The sequence below is a fragment of the Trichosurus vulpecula genome, chromosome 8 (assembly GCF_011100635.1).
Source record: "Trichosurus vulpecula isolate mTriVul1 chromosome 8, mTriVul1.pri, whole genome shotgun sequence".
Taxonomy (NCBI): Eukaryota; Metazoa; Chordata; class Mammalia; order Diprotodontia; family Phalangeridae; genus Trichosurus; species Trichosurus vulpecula.
Window position 1 is genome coordinate 29,433,154 of NC_050580.1, and position 20,783 is coordinate 29,453,936.

The window sequence follows — 20,783 nt, forward strand, 5'->3', positions numbered from 1 at the left end:
CCACTCACTTCTCTCCCTCTCCACCTTGAACTTTATCAATGTTATCTTTTTCATTTAGAATGTAAGCAGTTTAAGGGCAGGAAATGCCTAGGGTTTTGCTTACATTTGCATTGTCATTATGTCAGTGCCTAACATGTAATAAATGCTTATTTCCTTTCCCTAGTGCCGTCACACCCTGGAGGGTCCCTCTACCCCAACAGTCTCTTCCTCTGATTGGTCAGTTGCTTCCAAAACCTCCATATCAATGAAGAGTCTAAGCTAGTTCTGCCTCTCCTTCATTTTCCTTTGGTCTACACTCTTGATGCTCTGGACTTCTTTCCTACCTGTACCCGTGCAAGTTCTGTCTTATACCTATCATCTACCCAGATCTTCAACTTCCTTTCAATATGTCTTTCTTTGGTAGAATGTAAGCTCCCTGGTGGCAGGGATTGTCTTTGTTTTGCTTCTTTTCTAGTCTGTGTTGGGTATAGCACTTGGCACAGAGTAAGTTCTTAATATATTCTTGCTAACTTGACTTTGCAAGATTAATATTTTAAATTCATTGCTTTCTCATTTTAAGTAAGTTTCTATACATAGATGGGGAATAAGTCTTTTGAAATAGCAACCTAAAGCAATACTGAAGATTACATTATCAGAAGGAAGATATTTTCCCCATATACATATATAGTATATATAATTTATTTGTATTTAGTTTCTTGTGTCCATATATGCAAATATATGCCTATTCATATATGTATGTAAGGATATATAAGAAATTGAATAGTAACAACTCATAATGGAGTTTAGAATACAAGTAGCCTCTATGTATACGTAAAATCAGAGGTTTGGAAAAACAAGAAGAATCTTAAAAGAGGTCAAGTCTCACAGTTTTCCATATCTTACTTCCTGGAATGCCCTTTTGGCCCAAACTTTTGCTCCTCCAACCATTTGGAAGAGCACACCTCAGTCAGTCAATCATTCTGCTAATCGGATAGCATTCATTAAGTACATACTATATGCCATGGACTATGCTAAATGCTGGGCATATAAAGAAAGGCAAAATATATTTCCTGCTCTCAAGGAACTCGGAATCAAATGGTGGTAACAACATGTAAATGCACACATGAAGAGAATCTCCTTTTTCCATCCTACATTTGCCTAATCCCCAATGTATCAGTTCCTCCATGAACAGGATGTGCCAACATATACAGATAAAATAATTAATGAATTTTTGCATGGCAAAAAGTTGGGGGAAGTATATTTTTAATATTAAGAAAGAAAGGATTGGAATGATCAGACTTACATTTTAAAATGATCACTTTGAGAGCTGAATAATTAATGGACTAGAGTGAAGAGAGGCTTGTGGCAAGGAGACCAACCAGAGATGATTTCAATAGTCATGGTATGACACAATGAGGGCCTATACTAAGGTGATGGCATTGTTAGATATTTCCTCAACTCCTTACTTCTATCCCAGGCCATCATCCCTGTACTAGCCTCTCTCCTCTTTTCCCCATCTTGACACATTGCTGAACCAATTAAACTACACACAGTCCTTTGCTCTTAAGCCCCTAGAAGTAGTCAAGGAGAGGTGGATGATCAGCTTCCTGGATTTTGCAAAGATGATTCTAGAACTGGATAGAAGGTTTCAGCTAGATGACTTCTAAAGTCCTTCCAACTTGAAAAGTCTACAATTCCAGCATCACAGAGATTATTTGCCAGACCTTTGATTCCATCAAAGCAGATAACTCCCAGAGAGGAAACTCCTTAACTCAAGTGTTCCACTTTTTTTTTTTTTGTAAATTGTAATCTGACTTAGTATGTTGCTGGAAGTACTGAAAGGTTATCAACCAGGGTCATATAGCCATTAAAATGCAAGACTTGAATGTAGGGGAACAATGAAGAAAAGTTGCAAAGAGACCAAGTTAATGAAAAAAAAACATTCCCAAACAGTTAGAGCTGCCTGTGGAATGGGTATCCATGGGAGGTTGTTAGTTCCTCTTCCTTGGAGATCTTCAAATAGAAGCTACACCCTCACATGTTTTGTATAAAGATTCCTTTTATTTTTGAGTAGGCTAGCTGGTTACTGAGGTTGCCTCCAACTCCTAAATTCTATAATTCTTGACCATAAGGCTGGCTCTTTCTCCACCATGCAAGAAGTGTCAAACTCAGCAGTTGCATGCAGCCAACAACACTCCTTCAAGCAGCATAAACCATATCAAAATGTAATTGGGGAATGTTTAACAAAAAAATGAAAATACAATAAAATGTAAAAATGTTAATCTGTGGTTTTCAAAGTCAATACATGTTCTATTTGTGTTTGACACAATTCCACTATACTTTTCAGTCACTGAGGCAGATAAGAAGAGGAAGATCCATGTAAAGAATGTCACCTATGAAAGACTTACTTTTGATATATATGGTAAGTATACAAGAACTACCATTAAGTAGAAGAAAACTGTCACATATCAAGATACTAAAAAGGGTGGTAGATTGTAGGATTCCCTGTGTGAGGAAAATGAGTGGGGGGAGTTGAGTCTGCTCTTAATTAGGGTCTGAAGGACTCAAAAGCAAAGCTCATGTTTTTTTTCCTAATAACATAGATGGGAGGGGGATAATAGGTTCGAGAAAAGGATGTGTAGGTGGTGGGACAGAGTGAAAAATCTCATTTGGAGATGTAACACCTACATTTACCTCTTCCTTTGGTTTCCGTGGTGGTTTCATTATTTTAGGGGAAAAAAGGTGAGAAAAATCTGTAGCAACAGTTGTCACTTGCTCTTTCCATCAAAGAACCAGAAGAAGAGCAAAAACATGATGAGGCTTATTTCTACTCTAGCTAATATCACAGTTCATTCAGATCAGTTCCATACAAGGGGACTTAATTTTCATATGTTCCTCTTAATTTACATCAAGGCCAGACTACATGCAAATCATTCATTCTCATTCCCTTCATTGCCTCAGTTAATTGGATAGAGTACTCTTCTGCCCAATATAACACATACTCAACAAACTAGAAAAGTGGGAAGAACAAGAAAAAAGTTATCTTGTGGGGTTGAGAATTTAAATTTTAAAGTTCAAACTTAAAAAAAATCCAAGGTTCAATAAAAGATCAACCTAGTGATACCATAATAATTGGGAAATCAACTAATTCCACTTGAGAATTTTATAGGAAATGTTAGTGTTGGCAGGTAGAAAGTTTCTATTTGGTGACTCAGAAAATTCATACTGATTGTTTTATGCAGAATACACAATGGAGGGTGGGGGAACAGTCTCTATGGATTTGAAAATTTTCTAAAGTTTCTAAAGGAAATTTTATTAATGAGGAACTTTTGAAAGTGAGGATGATGTCTAATCCTGAACTTTAGAAAAGGAACACATCTGTAACAACAGTTATAGATTTTCAAATGGGATCTTGCTGATTAGTTTTATTTGAAAAACATGTAAAGATATAGGCTTCACCCAAGATGATAACTGCGTTCTATATCTTAAGCTACCACATAGGTTCATGTCAGAGCTGAAAAGAACCACAGAAACCATCTAATCTTCCCCCCACCCAATTATACAAATGACAAAACTCAGGCCTAGAAAAGGGAAATGACCTTTGTAAGACCAAGAAATTAGGTAATGGTAGGGGCAGGTCTAAAATCTGGGTCACTCATTTCCTCCCTGAATATTCTTTATACTCCATGTGTGAAAGCATGTAATTTACTATGTAGAGATTGCCCAAGGAAAAGGATGCTTCTCTGGAAAAAGTGGCTATGCCTAGGCAGCCTACATACTTAACAATAGCTAAGAAAGCTATTACACATTTAGGTTGGATGAAGAGGGATAGACATAGCACCAAGGAGATGACAAATAAGCCTGCTTACTTCTGGTTGGTTGGGCCACAACTCACACTGCTGTGATCAGTTCTGTATGGTCAACAATAGTAAAGACAGTCAGGCTGGTGAAGGGTCATAAGTTCATCCCAATGTGGGTCTGTTAAAGGCACAGGGAGCTTAGATTGGAAAAGAGAAGGCTGGCAGGGTGGTAGAGAGATTGCAATTCTCCTTAATGCTAGTCCCTGCCCCCTTGGATAGCTCCAATCTGCATTATTTGCACATAGTTGTTTGCATGTTGTCTCCCTCTTCAGACTGTGAGCCCCTTGAGGAATGGTTACTGTTTTTGCCTTTATATCCCCAGTCCTGAGCAAAGTATCAAGCTCTTGGTAAGAACCATATAGATGCTTCTCAACTTCACTTTCTCTTCATGATCCCAGAGGGTATAATTAGAACCTGTGTATGGAACTTGCAGAGGGAAATTTGGCTTTATCTAAGGATACCAGTACCGTAAATTAGAAATATCCCCAAATCACTTAACCTCTCTCATCCTCAGTGTTAAAAAGTGAGGGAATTGGACTAAACGCCCTCTAAGCTCCCTTGCCATGCCAAAGCCATGATCATGGATGTTCCATAGAAGCCGAGGCATCCTATTGAGAAGATGATGTTTTATTTCTATAAACACACTCATCCCATGACCATGAGATGCAGCTGTGTACCACATAGAGCTGTCTTCTATAACAGAACACAAAGCACAGGCTTCAGTTGTCTCTTCTTTTCATAATGGATGAATATTGTACAAAAATAATGAGACAGGAAAATCAACTGGCATCAGAACTTGGGACTTACCAGTGTTGGTAAGGTAGCTGACGTTCCTCAGAACTCCTTCAGTGTAAGCCCCAGGCTCATAACTGTCCATTTCTCCCATAACGATGTGAGCAACTCTTGAAGCCCGGCCTTTGATCGCACCAGCTGCACGGTCTAAATTGTCAATATCCTGGTCTCTTAGTGCAATGATACACTTGTTGACATCCTCCAGGATGTGGCTCTCTGTCAACACAAAAGAGGCAAGTGTTAGGGAAGAGGGATTTTCACAACTAAAGTCACACATGCTAGAAAATATCTAGTATCTATAGAGTGCTTTACAGGTTTGCAAAGGCCTTTATATATGTTGTCTCATTTGATCTAGATCACAAGTTGAGAGGACTCTTGTACACCAAAACAGCCAATGGGGGAGAGGGAGAGGGAGAGGGAGAGGGAGAGGGAGAGGAGAGGGAGAGGAGAAAGAGAGAGAGAGAGAGAGAGAGAGAGAGAGAGAGAGAGAGAGAGAGAGAATGAGTGAGAGAGAGAGAGCATGGCAAAGAAAGAGCAATGGGCATAAATTTGAATTATTTTCCTCTGACTTTTCAAAGGAAAATTTTATTTATCATAACCCTTTACAATCTTGTTATAATCTATCTGTACTGTTTCATATAGATTATGAAGGTGTGTGTTTTTTTTTAATTCCTAGTTGCATACCTGCCATCCTGTTCATGAAAGAAGAATAAAACATTCCCTGACCATCTCCCCACCCAAAAAAAAAAAAACATATTGTATCAGTTCATCAAGGGAAAAAATAAATAATGATAGGAACAACCAAATTTTTTCATTTAAAAATAGGAAAAGATTAAAGGTTACCTAGGATTCCTTCAAATATTCCTCCTTCAAAATAAATAAAGCAAATATAACAACGCATATTTAGTTAATATTCACTTATGTTAAGGATATGCGATTTCCAATGTGGGAACTTTCTAGCATGGGAAGCTCTTCCAAAACAGGTTTTGTCATACCTATGGACTAGTGGATACAGCTTAGGATGCAATTAAGACACAAAGACATTAAGTGACTAAGAATAGAATTAATACTTACTAAAGTCAGACGAGAAGAAAAAGTAAAGGAAATGTAGAAGGTTACAAATATTTGTATTATCATTTAAAATTATTCATGTGGACATTTATGCAAATAACTTTTAAATGTTTTTATAGAATGTTGTTTCTTGTTTTGTTTGTATATTTTAAGTCACTGATCATTAAATTCACAATATAAAAGATATTTTTAAAAAGATTAAGATTCTCTTTTAGATAAAAAGTGAACAATGAACTTGTCAGGTACAAGGTAATAATATAGAAATGAAATCATTATGTTGATATAGTACAGCTCATAAGGTTCATGTGGAATAACTGGTACCCAGTGGGTGCCCAAAAGCAAATACTTATTAATTAGGAGGAAATGAGTTACTAATTAAGATTTACTCAGATGTTTGCAGTGTTATTAAAAGCCTTTCATAATCTGGTTACAAATGACTTTTCAAGCCCTATTTCCTATTACTCCCATTGCAACACTGCATTCCAGACAGACTTCACACCTAGAGGTTTACTAGACACAATGTGTAGGCTATCTCCTACCAGAGAGAACTCCTAGGAGTTTAATTTTTAGTGAATCCCCAGAAGTAAAGGTATGAAACCTCCTTGTGTTCACACTGGTCTAGAATACATTTGCTCTTCACATTCTCTTTGATTTCTTAAGCTTCCCTTCAAGGGTACATTCAATTATCATCTCCCACTCAGGGTTTTTCATCACAGTATACCCCTTCATTTCTGGAGTTCTTTCTCTTCTGAAATTACCACACCCCAAGGGATTAAATGCTCCATGACGACAGGTAATGTTAAAATATTTGTCTCTATGCCCAGCATATACCCAACAGTATAACCAGGGGAATTTTGCCCCAACCTCATGGAACAGCTGTCCTATTAATGTCTTAATAGTATTGCCATAGTCTCTCCCACTAACTGTCTTGGTCTTTAAAAAAAAATCCTGAGGGCAGAGCCAAGATGGTGGCTGGAAAGCAGGGACTTGTGTGAGCTCCCCGCCAGGACCCTCCAAAAACCTATAAAAAATGGCTCTGAACAAATTCTAGAACTGCAGAACCCACAAAATAGCAGAGGGAAGCAGGGATCCAGCCCAGGACAGCCTGGATGGTTGCTGGATGAGTTCTATCACACACAGAGTAGAGGGGAGCGGAGCTCAGCATGGGCGGAGGCAGGACCAACCAGACCAGGAGCCTGGCAGAACAAGCCCTAGCGCCCTGAATCAGCAAGCTGTGGCAGTTACCAGACTTCTCAACACACAAACAACAAAGGCAACAGAAAAGGTTAGTGGAAAAAGCTGTGGGGGACAGAGTGAAAGGAGTTCACTGTTCAGCCACTGCCCTGGGGGTGGCAGGAGTGGTGCAGCTACAGAACTACAGCTGCAGTTACTTCGGGCCCCAGGCCCACCTGGTAGGAGGAATTAAGTGGTGGATCAGAGCAGGAGGGCAGAGCCTGCTTAAGATTTGCCTCAGGTCCCAATTGGCATTTCTTGGGGAAGGAAGAGTGCTGGTGTGGCAGAGCTGGCTGTATAGAAATAGCTCTGAAATCAATGGCACATCCCCTCAAGCTAGGAACAAAGTACTCTTTGCTCTACAAGCAGTCATACCCTGATGAAAAATTCAAGGGTCAAGTAAGTTGGCTGGGAACATGGCCAGGCAGAGAAAATGGACTCAGATTCAGTCTCAGACTTTGCATTCTTTCTTTGGTGACAAAGAAGACCAAAACATACAGACAGAAGAAATCAACAAAGTCAAAGAGCCTACCACAAAAGCCTCCAAGAAAAACATGGACTGGTCTCAGGCCATGGAAGAACTCAAAAAGGATTTGGAAAAGCAAGTTAGAGAAGTAGAGGAAAATTTGGGATGAGAAATGAGAATGATGCAAGAAAACCATGAAAAACAAGTCAATGACTTGCTAAAGGAGACCCAAAAAGATACTGAAAAAAATATTGAAGAAAACAACACCTTAAAAAATAGACTAACTCAAATGACAAAAGAGCTCCAAAAAGCCAATGAGGAAAAGAATGCCTTGAAAGGCAGAATTAGTCAAATGGAAAAGGAGGTCCAAAAGACCACTGAAGAAAATACTACCTTAAAAATTTGATTGGAGCAAGTGGAAGCTAGTGACTTTATGAGAAATCAAGATATTATAAAACAGAACCAAAGGAATGAAAAAGTAGAAGACAACGTGAAAAATCTCATTGGAAAAATCACTGACCTGGAAAATAGATCCAGGAGAGACAATTTAAAAATTATTGGACTACCTGAAAGCCATGATCAAAAAAAAGATCCCAGACATCATCTTTCAAGAAATTATCAAGGAGAACTGCCCTGATACTCTAGACCCACAAGGCAAAATAGAAATGGAAAGAATTCACCGATCACCTCCTCAAAAAGATCCCGAAAAGAAAACTCCTAGGAACATTGTCGCCAAATTCCAGAGCTCCCAGATCAAGGAGAAAATACTGCGAGCAGCCAGAAAGAAACAAGTTGAGTATTGTGGAAAATCAATCAGGATAACAGAGAATCTAGCAGCTTCCACATTAAGGGATCGAAGGGTCCAGAGGTCAATGGAGCTAGGATTAAAACCAAGAATCACCTAACCAGCAAAACTGAGTACCATGCTCCAAGGCAAAATATGGATTTTCAATAAAATAGAGGACTTTCAAGCTTTCTCAGCGAAAAGACCAGAGCTGAATAGAAAATTTGACTTTCAAACACAAGAATCAAGAGAAGCATGAAAAGGTAAATAAGAAAGAGAAATCATAAGGGACTTACTAAAGTTGAACTGTTTTATTTACATTCCTATATGGAAAGATGATGTGTATGATTCATGAGACTTCAGTATCATAGTAGCTGAAAGGAATATGCATATATAGATATGCATATGTATATATATATATATATGTATATGTATTTATACATATGTGTGTGTCTATGTATGTATATATGTAAGTGTATATATATATGAAGGGATGATATCTAAAAAACAAAATAAAATTAAGGGATAAGAGAGGAATATATTGAGAGAGGGAGAAAGGGAGAGATAGAATGGGGTAAATTATCTCACATAAAAGTGGCAAGAAAAAAGTAGTTCTGTAGGAAGGGAAGAGGGGGGAGGTGAGGAGGAATAAGTAAATCTTGCTCTCATCGGATTTGACCTGAGGAGGAAATACCATACATACTCAAGTGGGTATCTTACCCCACAGGAAAGAAGGAGGAAGAAGATAAAAAATGGGGGATGATGGAAGGGAGGGCAGACAGGGGGAGGAGGTAATCAAAAGCAAATACTTTTGAAAATGGACAGGGTCAAGGGAGAAAATTCAATAAAGGGGGATAGGTTAGAAAGGAGCAAAACATAGTTAATCTTTCACAACATGAGTATTGTGGAAGTGTTTTACATAATGATACATGTGTGATCGATGTTGAATTGCTTGCCTTCTTAGGGAGGGTGGGCAGGGAGGGGAGAGAATTTGGAACTCAAAGTTTTAAAACGGACATTCCAAAACAAAAAAAAAATAGTTTTTGCATGCAACTAGGAAATAAGATACACAGGCAATGGGGCGTAGAAATTTATCTTGCCCTAAAAGAGAAGAAGGGAAAGGGGGATGGGAGGGGAGCGGGGTTACAGAAGGGAGGGCTGACTGGGGAACAGGGCAACCAGAAAATATGCCATCTTGGAGTGGGGGGGAGGGTAGAAATGGGGAGAAAGTTCGCAGTTCAAACTCTTGTGAAAACCAATGCTGAAAACTAAATATATTAAATAAATTCAATAAAGTTTGCAAAAAAAATATTTTTAAATCCTTTAAGGGATTGTTTTCTGAAGACTTACCCTGTGTACCAAAAATGCTCATTATAGATCTATGCTATAGTGACAGTGGATGCCAAAGTAGCGTGGAAATCACCTGGCTTTGGAGTCAGAAAAAAGGGAGTGGAAATCTCAAATCTGTTCTTTACTACTGGGTGACCCTGGACAGATTGCTTAACCTCTCCATGATTCAGCGTGCTCATCTTAAAAATGGGTATAAGTTTATCCCAACTACATATACCATAAAGGTTAAGAGTCAAGTGGATTGCTGAATGGAAGACAGGATATAAACATTGAGTGAACATCAGCTATTTTCATTATCTTTTTATTTTCCTCAGAGCTGACATCTTCTCTTCAGTGAGTGACTTGCCAGTGTGTATTTCTCTTTCTTAATGCTGAAGTCTACCAGAATAAAGTTGTACGAATGCAATTCTCTTGGATCCTTAAGCAAAAATACGGACATATTGTCTATTTAAATAAAATACGAAATTTATCTTCCAAGGAAACAGATTAGAGAACAGTGTATAGGCATTCAGAGTGTTGGTTTGGGGATTTCTCATTTTGCTTTCCTCTACTAAGACCATTGGCCAAAATGTCAAGGAATTTTCTTAATTCTCTAGGACTGATATTCTGCTCACAGTATTTCCTCAATCTTAATGCATACTTTTGCTCTCCAAATTTCTCAGCTTGTTGGTTTTTTTTTTAATGTATGACATAAAATACATAAGATTGCAAAGGAAAACAAATCTATTCGCATGCAGTGGTTACAGCCTAAAAAATAAATAAATAAATAAATAAATAAATAAATAAATAAATAAATAAATAAATGGATGGATGGATGGATGAATGAATGAATGAATGAATGAATAAATAAATAAATGAATAGAAAATAAATAAATAAACAAATGGAAGTTTATGAACCGCTGGTTAAGAACTCACTTGCATGAATAAGTTTAATGGAAAAAATAAAATGAGTCATACAATGGAAAATTACAATTACAATGTAATCTCGAATTTTCATTTCACAAAATCTTAGTTAGAAGGGAACTAAGTAGCCAGCAATCCCAACCTCTACAAGCAATCCCTCTAATCAGCATACCCCACAAGTGGTTTTATAGACTTCACTTGAGACACTCCATGGGGAGAAGCCAACTCTCTCCTCAGCTGGCCATTTCATTTTGAATCAATTTGATTCAATGTAACAAAGATTTGTGAAGCACCTACTACACAGGCGGTTCTGTGCTTGGTGTTTATTAGGAAGCTTTTCCTAACATTTAATATAATTTTTTCAACTCCCCATTGCCTGCTTTATGGCCCCTATAGCACCAATCAGAATGCATCTAATATCCCTTTATTTACATGTGACGACCCTTCAAATATTTTAAGACAACTAGCATATCTTGAGGATTAATTGAAGATTCAACCACAGCAGCTTCAAAAGAGATTTTTTCCTAAGTAATTTCTCTTCCTATGAATTATGCAAAGATGATACAAATCATGTTTGTTCACACTGAATGTTTGGCTCTCTTCCCTTAGGGGTAATATAGTTTACAAACTGCAATGTGTTATTTTAAGTTATGCATTTTCTACACCAACTCCAAAATATAGTTGGTGTATTGTATTTATTGCCTGTATAATGATATGCAGTACATATGTCATCTGAATGTATGCCTTGTGAAAACAGGGAGTACTTCACTTTTGCCTTTGGGCCCTCAGTGCCTTGCACACAGTAGGTTCTTCCTAAAAGTTTACTAATTTAAATTAAAAGGAAGCAGAGATCTAACACTGTCAACATTCCTGTCTATTTCTTTAATTTGGTATGAGAGGAACATGCCTGCTGTTTGTGTATCACTGGTGCACTCAAATGTTGTAAAGTTGCCTTGAGGAAGTGTTGAGAAAAGCAAATTTTCTTAAAGAAAAATTAATTAGGCCATATATTTGCAAATAAAATTCAAAGAAAATTGAGTAGAATGAATTAAAGATATAGACAGTGTTAAACCCCAATTTTAAAACAGTCTGTTCTAAGAAAGAGACAAACAAAATGTTTGGATGTGTGTGTCCACTTTTTAATTTCTCTCAAGCTGGTTTGACATGCATTGCATAGGAGTTATAGTCCAGATCTAGGCCACCCTAAGGGGGGCAGTGCAGAACTGGCTCAATTCAAAGAGTAGGTATTCCCAAGGGGTGCCAATCAACTCTGATTGGTCAACACAATGGGTGGTGGGCTATATTAATATGAGGTCTTGAGTATGTGACTTAGGTCACTTAATACTTTTTCTATGGTCTGATATCAACCCACCATTCAGACAGAAGAAATATCTGTTCTATCTGACCAGCCCCCATCATACCAGACCACTCCCTGTCTTGGGTTATTTAGGCTGAACGATCTGTCTCTACACAAGCAGCTTCCAATACAATCTCATTATCAGTGATGTCCTAGTGAAGAACATTAGAGCAGGAGGCTAGCTGGGGTAGGGGATGCTCTGAGACTCATTTTTCACTATAGCTTGATCCCTGGGAATCTGAGATAAATATTTTGATGAATACTGGAATAAGTCCAAAAGAATGTACAGAGCTCCTCTTATTAAATATGTGAAAACACTATATAAGGTTTCACAAAGTCTCAGATGATTCAATAATTTCACAGAATCTCAATATTGGAAAAGACTTCAATGGCCATTTAACCACAGGGGCAAGGACAGCAGTTACAGCATTTATATGTCAATTTAAGGTTTATGAAGACCTTTACATCTATGCTAACTCATTTGATCCTCTCAACAATCTGATAAAGTAAATGCTATTATCATCCCCATTTTATAAATAAGGAAACTGACACAAAATGAGGAAATAACTTGCTCAGGGTCACAGCGTTAGTAAGAATCTGAGGCAGGACTTGAATTCAGGTCTTGTGGATTCCAAGTCCCACACCCAAGTCCACTGTGCCACCAGCCTGCCTAGTTCTGCTAATATCCAGCAATGACCCAGCAAAGGGTCATTTAACTATTGCTTGGAAATATTGCTAAGGAAAGCTTGGGTTTCTTATTGGCTTGGATATTTTGACATAAGCTAGCAGCAATGACTTACTAAAAGTTTCACAAATAAAATGCTAGAAAAGGGGACAAGTAGTATACTGAAAGCTGGAAGAGACATCAGAGATCAATTACTCTATCTCTGTCATTTTTAAGAGAAGGAAATTGAGATTAACAAAAGTTAAATGACCTGCCCAAGGTCTCACAGGTGCTAACAGGCAAGGCCAGGATAAATTCTTCACAAATCCTCTGGATTCCATTAGACCACACTGCTCTCAGAGACCTTACAATGTGTGATTAGAAATGGAAATATTATGATAGTTATTCCATTGCTGTTGTTTTTCAAGCCCTGGCTTATGACCTTTAACATCCAGGCCTCAGAGGCAGCCTGCCTTCTTGATAGGAATACTTCAAAGACCTGGGTTGGAAAACTGCCTAGCTGTATGAGGTTAGGTAAGTAACTTCTCTCCAAGACTCCATTTTCTAATGTGTAAAATTGGATAATAATAACTCTCATGCCTACTGTGAGAGATTGGTAAAAGTTAAGGAAAGTTAGGTTTCCTCAGAAGAGTTCATTGAGTTCCAAAGAATAATTAATGAAGTGTCAGCTTGAACGAAGAAGGGAATAAAAATTAACTAAGGTAGATGGACCGAGCCAATGAGAGAATAGCTAGTGGCTTTCGGAAAACCACAAATTCTGGATATAGGCAAAACTGGTCTAAACCAGCCAGATAACAGTCAGGGTTGAAGACAAAACTGGGTCAAATGACTACCATGCATGCTTAATTGGTTGATTGAATATGACCTTACATACCCACAGGGAGGAGTTTTCTGCTACTTTTGAACATGGTACATATGATGAGGGGGGGGGACATGCTTACACATATCAAGGAGAGAGCATATGTAGAGGTGTATCAGCAATAGTGGAGTGGACCAATCCACTCTCCGAGAGGAGGTACTGAGTTGATGGTGCATCAATCTGTGTCCCTCTAACATTATAAAGCTGATCACATTTTTCTAAGCAGCACTCCCTCTTCCTAAAGAAGGGTGGAGTCCGCTTCTGGCCAGGAACATTTACCAATTCCTTTGGATTCCTCAATAATAATAAATTGTGCTTGATACCTGAATTTCAGTGTCAAGCATATTTCTAACACTTCCTTAGATGGTTTGTGGATCAAACGAGATAATGCATGTGTTGTAAATTACAAGCCATGAAGTAATCCAGTAATGTCAGTCATGAGCTTGTATTCCTCCATATTAAATGGTTAAGTCTTTGACTGAAAGGCTGTCCCTCTTGTTCGGGAGAGAAAACCAAAGAATTCTAGTGACTGAAACAAGAAGATAATGAGGCCAATGGGGGTGGGGGAGAGCTTAAAGGAGATGACCTATGAGATGACCATTGTGAGGGAGAGGAGGTATCAAAAATGGATCCCTTACTGTTATGAGTTTTCTATGCTTCTGAGCGAATAACCACTGCTGGGAATGTAGAATTGGGAGGCCAGGGTGGGGTGAGGGTGAGAACAAGCCATCATTGTTGGAGATGGGGCAGCGAGCATTTCACTTGGGCTGTGGCCACTGAGAGAAGGAAGAGGATGCTTTTTCAATTTCAGCACCCTGGAGTAAAGTGCTGGCAGTACATCACTCATTCCATTCTTACCCCTAAACTGAACTGACCTAGCTCTCACCATTGTCAAATGGAAAGAGAATTTAAGGCTTCTCATTTCCATATGAATTTTCCCTCAGCTCTATTCAGGGTGATTCGGTCATTTTACAGACATACACACACACACACACACACACACACACACACACACAGACACGTGTGTGTGTGTGTGTGTGAATATGTGTGAAATAAAAGCTCCCAGGAGGCAGCCAATGAAAGCACTTTTATGTCTTCTACTACTCCCAAAGTATGGGATCATAGCAAGAGTTTCTTTTATGCACTGAATGCTTTGACCTGGATACATCTGCTTTTATAAGGAAGAGTCAATCCAGTAGGGGAAGAAATAACACAAAGCTGAAATTACCCTTCAGTCTTCAGCTCCCTCCCAGTGAATATTACCAGAGCAACTGTGGTTTATTTGTTTGTGTCTGTCTGTTTGTTTGTTTGTTTTACAGATCAATTAGGGAAACAAAACCAACCATTACCACAACCACTTGGGCTACAACACAATGAAGTTGGATGAAATACCACCTTTCCCCTACACTCCTCACAGCCCAGTACACTGGGAATATTTGTCAAGTTTCTAACCAGAAGGTGATACTGCTCCTTTAGCCTCAGAGCAAGTGCATTTAAAGGACATGGTTGTATCTTTCAGGTGGTTTTCTGTTATGATGCCATCCAGAACAAGAAGTGTCCAGTGCCCCAGTGTACTAATATGTGAACAAATTTTCAAGGAGTCCACTTGCCTTATTGATTGATTCCTGTGTTCAATTTAATTCAGCAAATATGTCTTAAGTACCTACCATACTCAAGGCACTGTGCCAGGCACGTGGGATACAAAATCTCAAAATGAATATTTTCAGTAATTACAGTCTTCATTGTAGAAGATATTTCTCCTAAGGAGAAACAATAAGCAGGGTAGTTCAGTGGAAAGAACATTGGAACTGAAGTCAAAGGATGTGGGTTCAAATCTGCATATTGCCACTTTGCCACTTTGTAATCATGAACAAGTTACTTCACTTCTGGAGTGTCGGTTTCCTCAACTACAAAATAATAGAACTGGGCCTGCTAGATTCTCTCTAGATCCAAGTTCTATGAACCTAGATAAACAAATTCAAATCATCCCAACAAAAAACTACTTAAAATTCCTAAAATGAGCATGCTACCATGTTTAGTACTAAGAATATAAAGACAAAAATGGTACTATTCCTGATCTCAAAGAGCATCTATTCTAACTGGTCTGGATGGAAAGGAAAAAATGATGAGACGTCACTATATTATAGATATATATTATATATATAGATATAGATATTATATATATAGATATAGCTGGAAGCCTTTGAGTCCAACTGCCTCATTTTTTCAGATGAGGAAACTGAAATAGAAATTAAGTGACTTGTCTAGAGTCAAACAGTTGAAAAATATCTGAGCCACAAGTGGAACCTCATGTTTTCCTGATACCATGCCTCACATTCTCTTAATGACTTAATGACAATCTTTTCCATACAATCATATGATGGTATAAAACTTAATAATAGTAATAGCTATTATAAATTTTTAATATTGGTGAAGTACTTTACATGTGTTACCTCAGATGTTCCTCACAACAATGATGAAAGGTAGGCACTATTGTTATCCCCATCTTAAAGATGAGGAAACTGAGGCTGAGAGAGGTTAAATGACTATCCAAATTTTCAGAGCTAGTAATGTCAGAGGTCAGTTTTACTTGTTCATTCAAAGTCAAGCACTCTGTCTACCACATAGTACTCCTTTTACCAAAAGACTCTTTAAAGGCTAAGAATGTTGACCATCTATTTTCTGCCCTAAACAGTGTAGTCAAGAAAAATGCCCAATAGAGTGAGCACTATCAAGTCTCTTAGTTCCCATAGATTCATATTTTTCATTGAGAGGATAGAAAATATGGCTTCTGAGGTTTTTACATTTCTAGGCTTTTAGACAGGTAGTAGTAGTAAAAGGAGGAGGAGGAGGAGGAGTAATATAAGTAGTACTAGTACTAGTAGAAAAACATTCACATAGCGTATGCTTTATTGACCTTTTTAAACTGAATGTTCCTGGGACACCATCGACACAACTTTTCCAAAATAGAGTTCATTATCTCCTCTTCCACTTTTCTAAAAAATTCCTTCCCATCCCTCAAACTTACCTATCTCTGCTAAAGGTATGACCATCTCCCAGTCTCCCACATTTATGTGCTTTGCATTGTTCTTGACTCCTCCCTCTCCCTCACCCCATACATTCTTATTTCTTGTAATTTCTACTTTTCCACATTATGCATTGACCTTTTTCTCACTGGTGACACGGTGACCACCTTAGTTCAGGCCCTTGTTATGCTGTTTGGGTCAAGTCGAATAGGCCTTCTCTCTGTTTCTCGTATAATGTGTTCCATCTCTCATCTTAGCGACTAGAGAGAACAACGGTATTAGTAACTGGGCCAGTGAAAGAAGCTACTCTTTTTGGTGTTCCTCAAATGTCTGAAATGTCCATGTTTGTTGTTTGTTAAGTTAACAATTTAAAAAAAAAGCTTTAAAAAAAAGAAAGAAACATCTTGCCCATTCTTCTCAAAGTGTTTATTTCACTAGCGTCAATAAGCTAAGATCCATCAATAGACTGGAAAAGGGAATTTGGTAGGATTCTCACCAGCAATCAAGATTTGAATACTCTGTGTGGGGCAGGGCATAGGATTGTCAGGCCCAAGTGATTATATAATCATTTTGTTGATCCCCTGACATCTGGAAATGAAGGTTGCTCACAATAGTAATAGAGGGGAAAACCAAGATGATTAAAGCTAGCTAATGCATCCCCCTAGTGTAATGGTCTCAAGCCAACTAAGTAGGAACAGAGATAATTATTCAAAAGTAACATATAGACCATTCAGGGGCAAAAGACATAGATCTTAAGAAAGTGAGTGACACACCTTCTAAATGGGCCATGAAACCACATTAAATCTGAGGGAAGGAATCTTTAGAAAATATAAAAAGAGGTGTCTTCAAAGTTAAGCTTGGCCCTATGTGCTATTATCGATGGAGAAAGGAGGAGAGCTTCCTCAACCAGAGAAACAGGGGAAACCAGAAGAATTCAGTAACCTAAATGTTGAAAGTGATGTCAGAGATGTTATGAAGATTGGAAAAGAATAAGATTTAGCAACTTATTGGAAACATGGAGGAAGTGTGTGAGGAGTTAAGTATAACACTAAGATTGTAGGTCTGCATTATTGGGAGAATGTGTTGCCTTCAAAAAAAAAGGTGCTACCCAAAAAGAGTATTTGGCAGGAACCCAGTTTGTCATAGTATCATAGATTTATAATTAAAAATGATATTTGATATCATTAACCCATGTCCTTCTTAAACTCATCATGGAACATACTGCTACAGATTTATCTAAGTGGTTTATCTAAGGCCAAAGAGAGTCAGATGCTCATGTCTCCAGTTCTTCATAGAGATAACCCAAGATTTCATTAACTTTTTGAGTTGCTCTTCCTCACTCTTGACTCCTATTGACAAGGCCTTTCATTAAAGAGGCCAAGTCTATTTCACATTAACTGATACAAAATGTATCTTTATACAGATGATATTTTAAACCCAAATGTTTAATATTAAACCTTAAGTAGTGCCATTTACATAATGGCCGGAGAAATCGAAAAATGAAATGACTGAATCTCATAGGATATCCAGTAAAGAATTCATATGGGAGGCAGCTAAATAACATAGTGGATAGAACACTGGTCCTGGAGTCAGGAGAACCTGAGTTCAAATCTAGACTCAGACACTTGACACTTGCTAGCTGTGTGACCCGAGGTGGTGGGGAGGAGGTGGAGGAGGAGGGGGATTATGAGATAATAGAGTAGATAACTCCATATTTCATGTCCTAACTCATACCTGAAGTTTTCTAGCTTGGTGGATAGGGCTTGCTCAAGGCTTGAATTATATAGTCTTTCCGAACCCAAGTGACTAGCATGGCCAATGATCTTTCCTTATCCAAGCAACCTGAAGTGTCTCTAAAGCAAATTATTACAACTTCCTCAATATTTATTTCAGGATCAGTACAGAGGACATTTCAAATGGAGAAAAACATGTGATAATGCGATTCCATCTAAAGGACAGCTAAGAGAACTGTGCCATTCATTCTAAAGACTGAGTTCTTATTAGCAACTTGCTCAAAGACTTTATCAGAACTTGAGGCTACATTTTACAACAAATAAAGCAGATATTTATGAAGTAGTTCAGAGAATTGAAGGCGACTTGCAGGAAATACAGGGGAAACTGCAAAATATTGCAGTATATGGGCAAGATTAGAAATTGTGTTTCCAGGAAATGAATATCTACTGATTTCAGGAAAACCAATACTAAAGATGCCAATCTGGTTTGTGCTGGGAATGCAAAATTATATGGGAAACTAAGATGTACTCATAGTAGGAAGATAGGGTGGGAGTGATTAAAAAGGCATAGAACAAGAGATTTCGAGCTTACAGGAACCTTAAAGATCAGATATTTTAGCCCTTAATTTTATAGTTGATGAAATGGACCTAGGAATATGACATAACATGCCTACCATCCCACGGGTAATGACAGGCAAACACCCTTATCATAATAAATTCTGAACAGCATCTAAGGACCACACAGGTAATGAATATGGACAATTTTATCCACAGGATAAGAGATTTGGAGCTGCAAGGGACCTCAGAGAACGTCTAATCTGATATTGGAAATGAAGAAACTAAGTCACAGAGAGAAATGTGACTCTTAAAAGATTACGTTTTTAAAATGAAAAATAGGGCAAGCATTTGAATCCAGGTCATCTGTTTCTAAATATATTTTTTTTCATTAAGTTATATATTAGCCCAAGAACAGTTAGGTAGTACAATGAATGCTATTCCATGCACTGGTCATGAAATCAAGAAGACATCAGTTCAAAACCAGCCTCAGACACTTACTAGCTGTGTGATACAGGGTAAATCACTTAACTCCTGTTTGCCTCAGTTCCCACATCTGTAAAATGAGGATAGTAATAGCACCTACCTCCCAGGTTTCTTGTGAGGCTCAAGTGAGATAAGTGTAAAGCGCTTAGGATACTGCATTGCATATAGACAAGTATATACATGTCAGCTGTCGCTATTATAATTAATCATTTTTTTGCAATGAATAATTATCCTATATGTCAAATCTAGTTGAATACTTAAAAATTGAAGACTTGAGACCTGAATGGAAGAACTGTTACAGTGAAGGGTAGGAGGAGGTGGAGGGCTGGTAGTACTAGAACCTTATTCTCATCAAAACTGGGTTAAAGTGGGAATAATATACATCTAAAAGGGTATAAAAGTCTTCTTAACTTATAGAAAAGTAGGAGCATTAGGGGATTCTTAGAAAGGTATGCAGAATAAGAAATAAGAGACAATGAGAAAGTATGAAGTACAGACTCAGTAATGTAGGTAGTTTAAGGAATAAGAGGGCAAGAGGAGAGAATAAGAGAGAGACATTTGGAAGGGATATGGATTAAAGAAGCAGTGGTTAGAAGTAGACATCTGTGGAGGGATAGAGCAAAAAGAAAGGATGAGTAGGATAAATAGTCAAGAAAAATAGGATGAAGGGTACATAATTAATAATTATAACTTTAAATGACAACGGGATGAAATGGAAATGGATAGCAGAATGCATCAAAAACTAGAATCCAACAATATGTTGTTCACAAGAAACATTTAAAAATGAGATAAATATAGAGTAAAAAGGGGCTGGAATAGAATTTATTATTCTTAAACTAATGCCAAAAAACAAACAAACAAGCAAACAGAGGTAGCAATAATAATCTCAGATAAAGTTATAGCAAAAATAGATTTAATTAAAAGAGCTGAACAGAACAATTACATTTTGATAAGAAGTACCACAGAAAATAAAAAAATATATATATCAATACTAAACCTATTTGTACAGAATGCTATACCATCCAATTTTTTTTGGAGTTTACTTTTTTTTAATTTATTTTTATTTTTAGTTTACAACAGGTGGTTTTTTAAAGGAGAAGTTAAATGAATAACATATAGAAATAGATAATAAAACTATACTAGTGGGTAACTTCAAACTTCCCCTCTCAGAACTAGATAAATTTAACCAAAAAATATAAGAAAATAGTCAAGTAGATGAAAAAAATCTTAGATTAGCCAGATGGTAGATAACTGGAGAGAACTGAATTAAAATAGAAAAGAATATGCCTTTTTTTCTCAGTAGTAGATTGCACCTACACAAAATCTGACCATATATTAAGGCATAAAATTTTTATAGTTAATATAAAATATTAAATGCATCCTTTTCAGATCATAATGAAATCAAATTATATTTAATAAGGGACCATGGAAAAACAGATTAAAAATTAATTGGAGACAAAATAACTAATCTGAAAAAATAGGCATGTTAATGAACAAGTCATAGAAAAATATTTTTATTAGATTGATAATAATTAGACAACATAAAAACCTATGGGATGCAGCAAAAACAGTTATTTGAAGGAAAATTTATCTCTCTAAATGCTTAAATAATAATACAGAGAGAAAGCAAAGTAATGGATGCAA

At 37.4% G+C, this 20,783-nt stretch overlaps 1 protein-coding gene across 3 annotated transcripts in view; it reads right to left on the minus strand.

The window, feature by feature from the left end:
• CTNNA3 (catenin alpha 3) overlaps positions 1–20,783 on the minus strand; it is a 1,949,360-nt gene that overhangs the window by 563,354 nt on the left and 1,365,223 nt on the right. For all 3 annotated transcript variants that reach the window (XM_036734544.1, XM_036734545.1, XM_036734546.1), the window contains exon 12: positions 4,647–4,847. In XM_036734544.1, the coding sequence (XP_036590439.1) occupies positions 4,647–4,847 (201 nt within the window). The remainder of the gene's footprint in view (positions 1–4,646; positions 4,848–20,783) is intronic.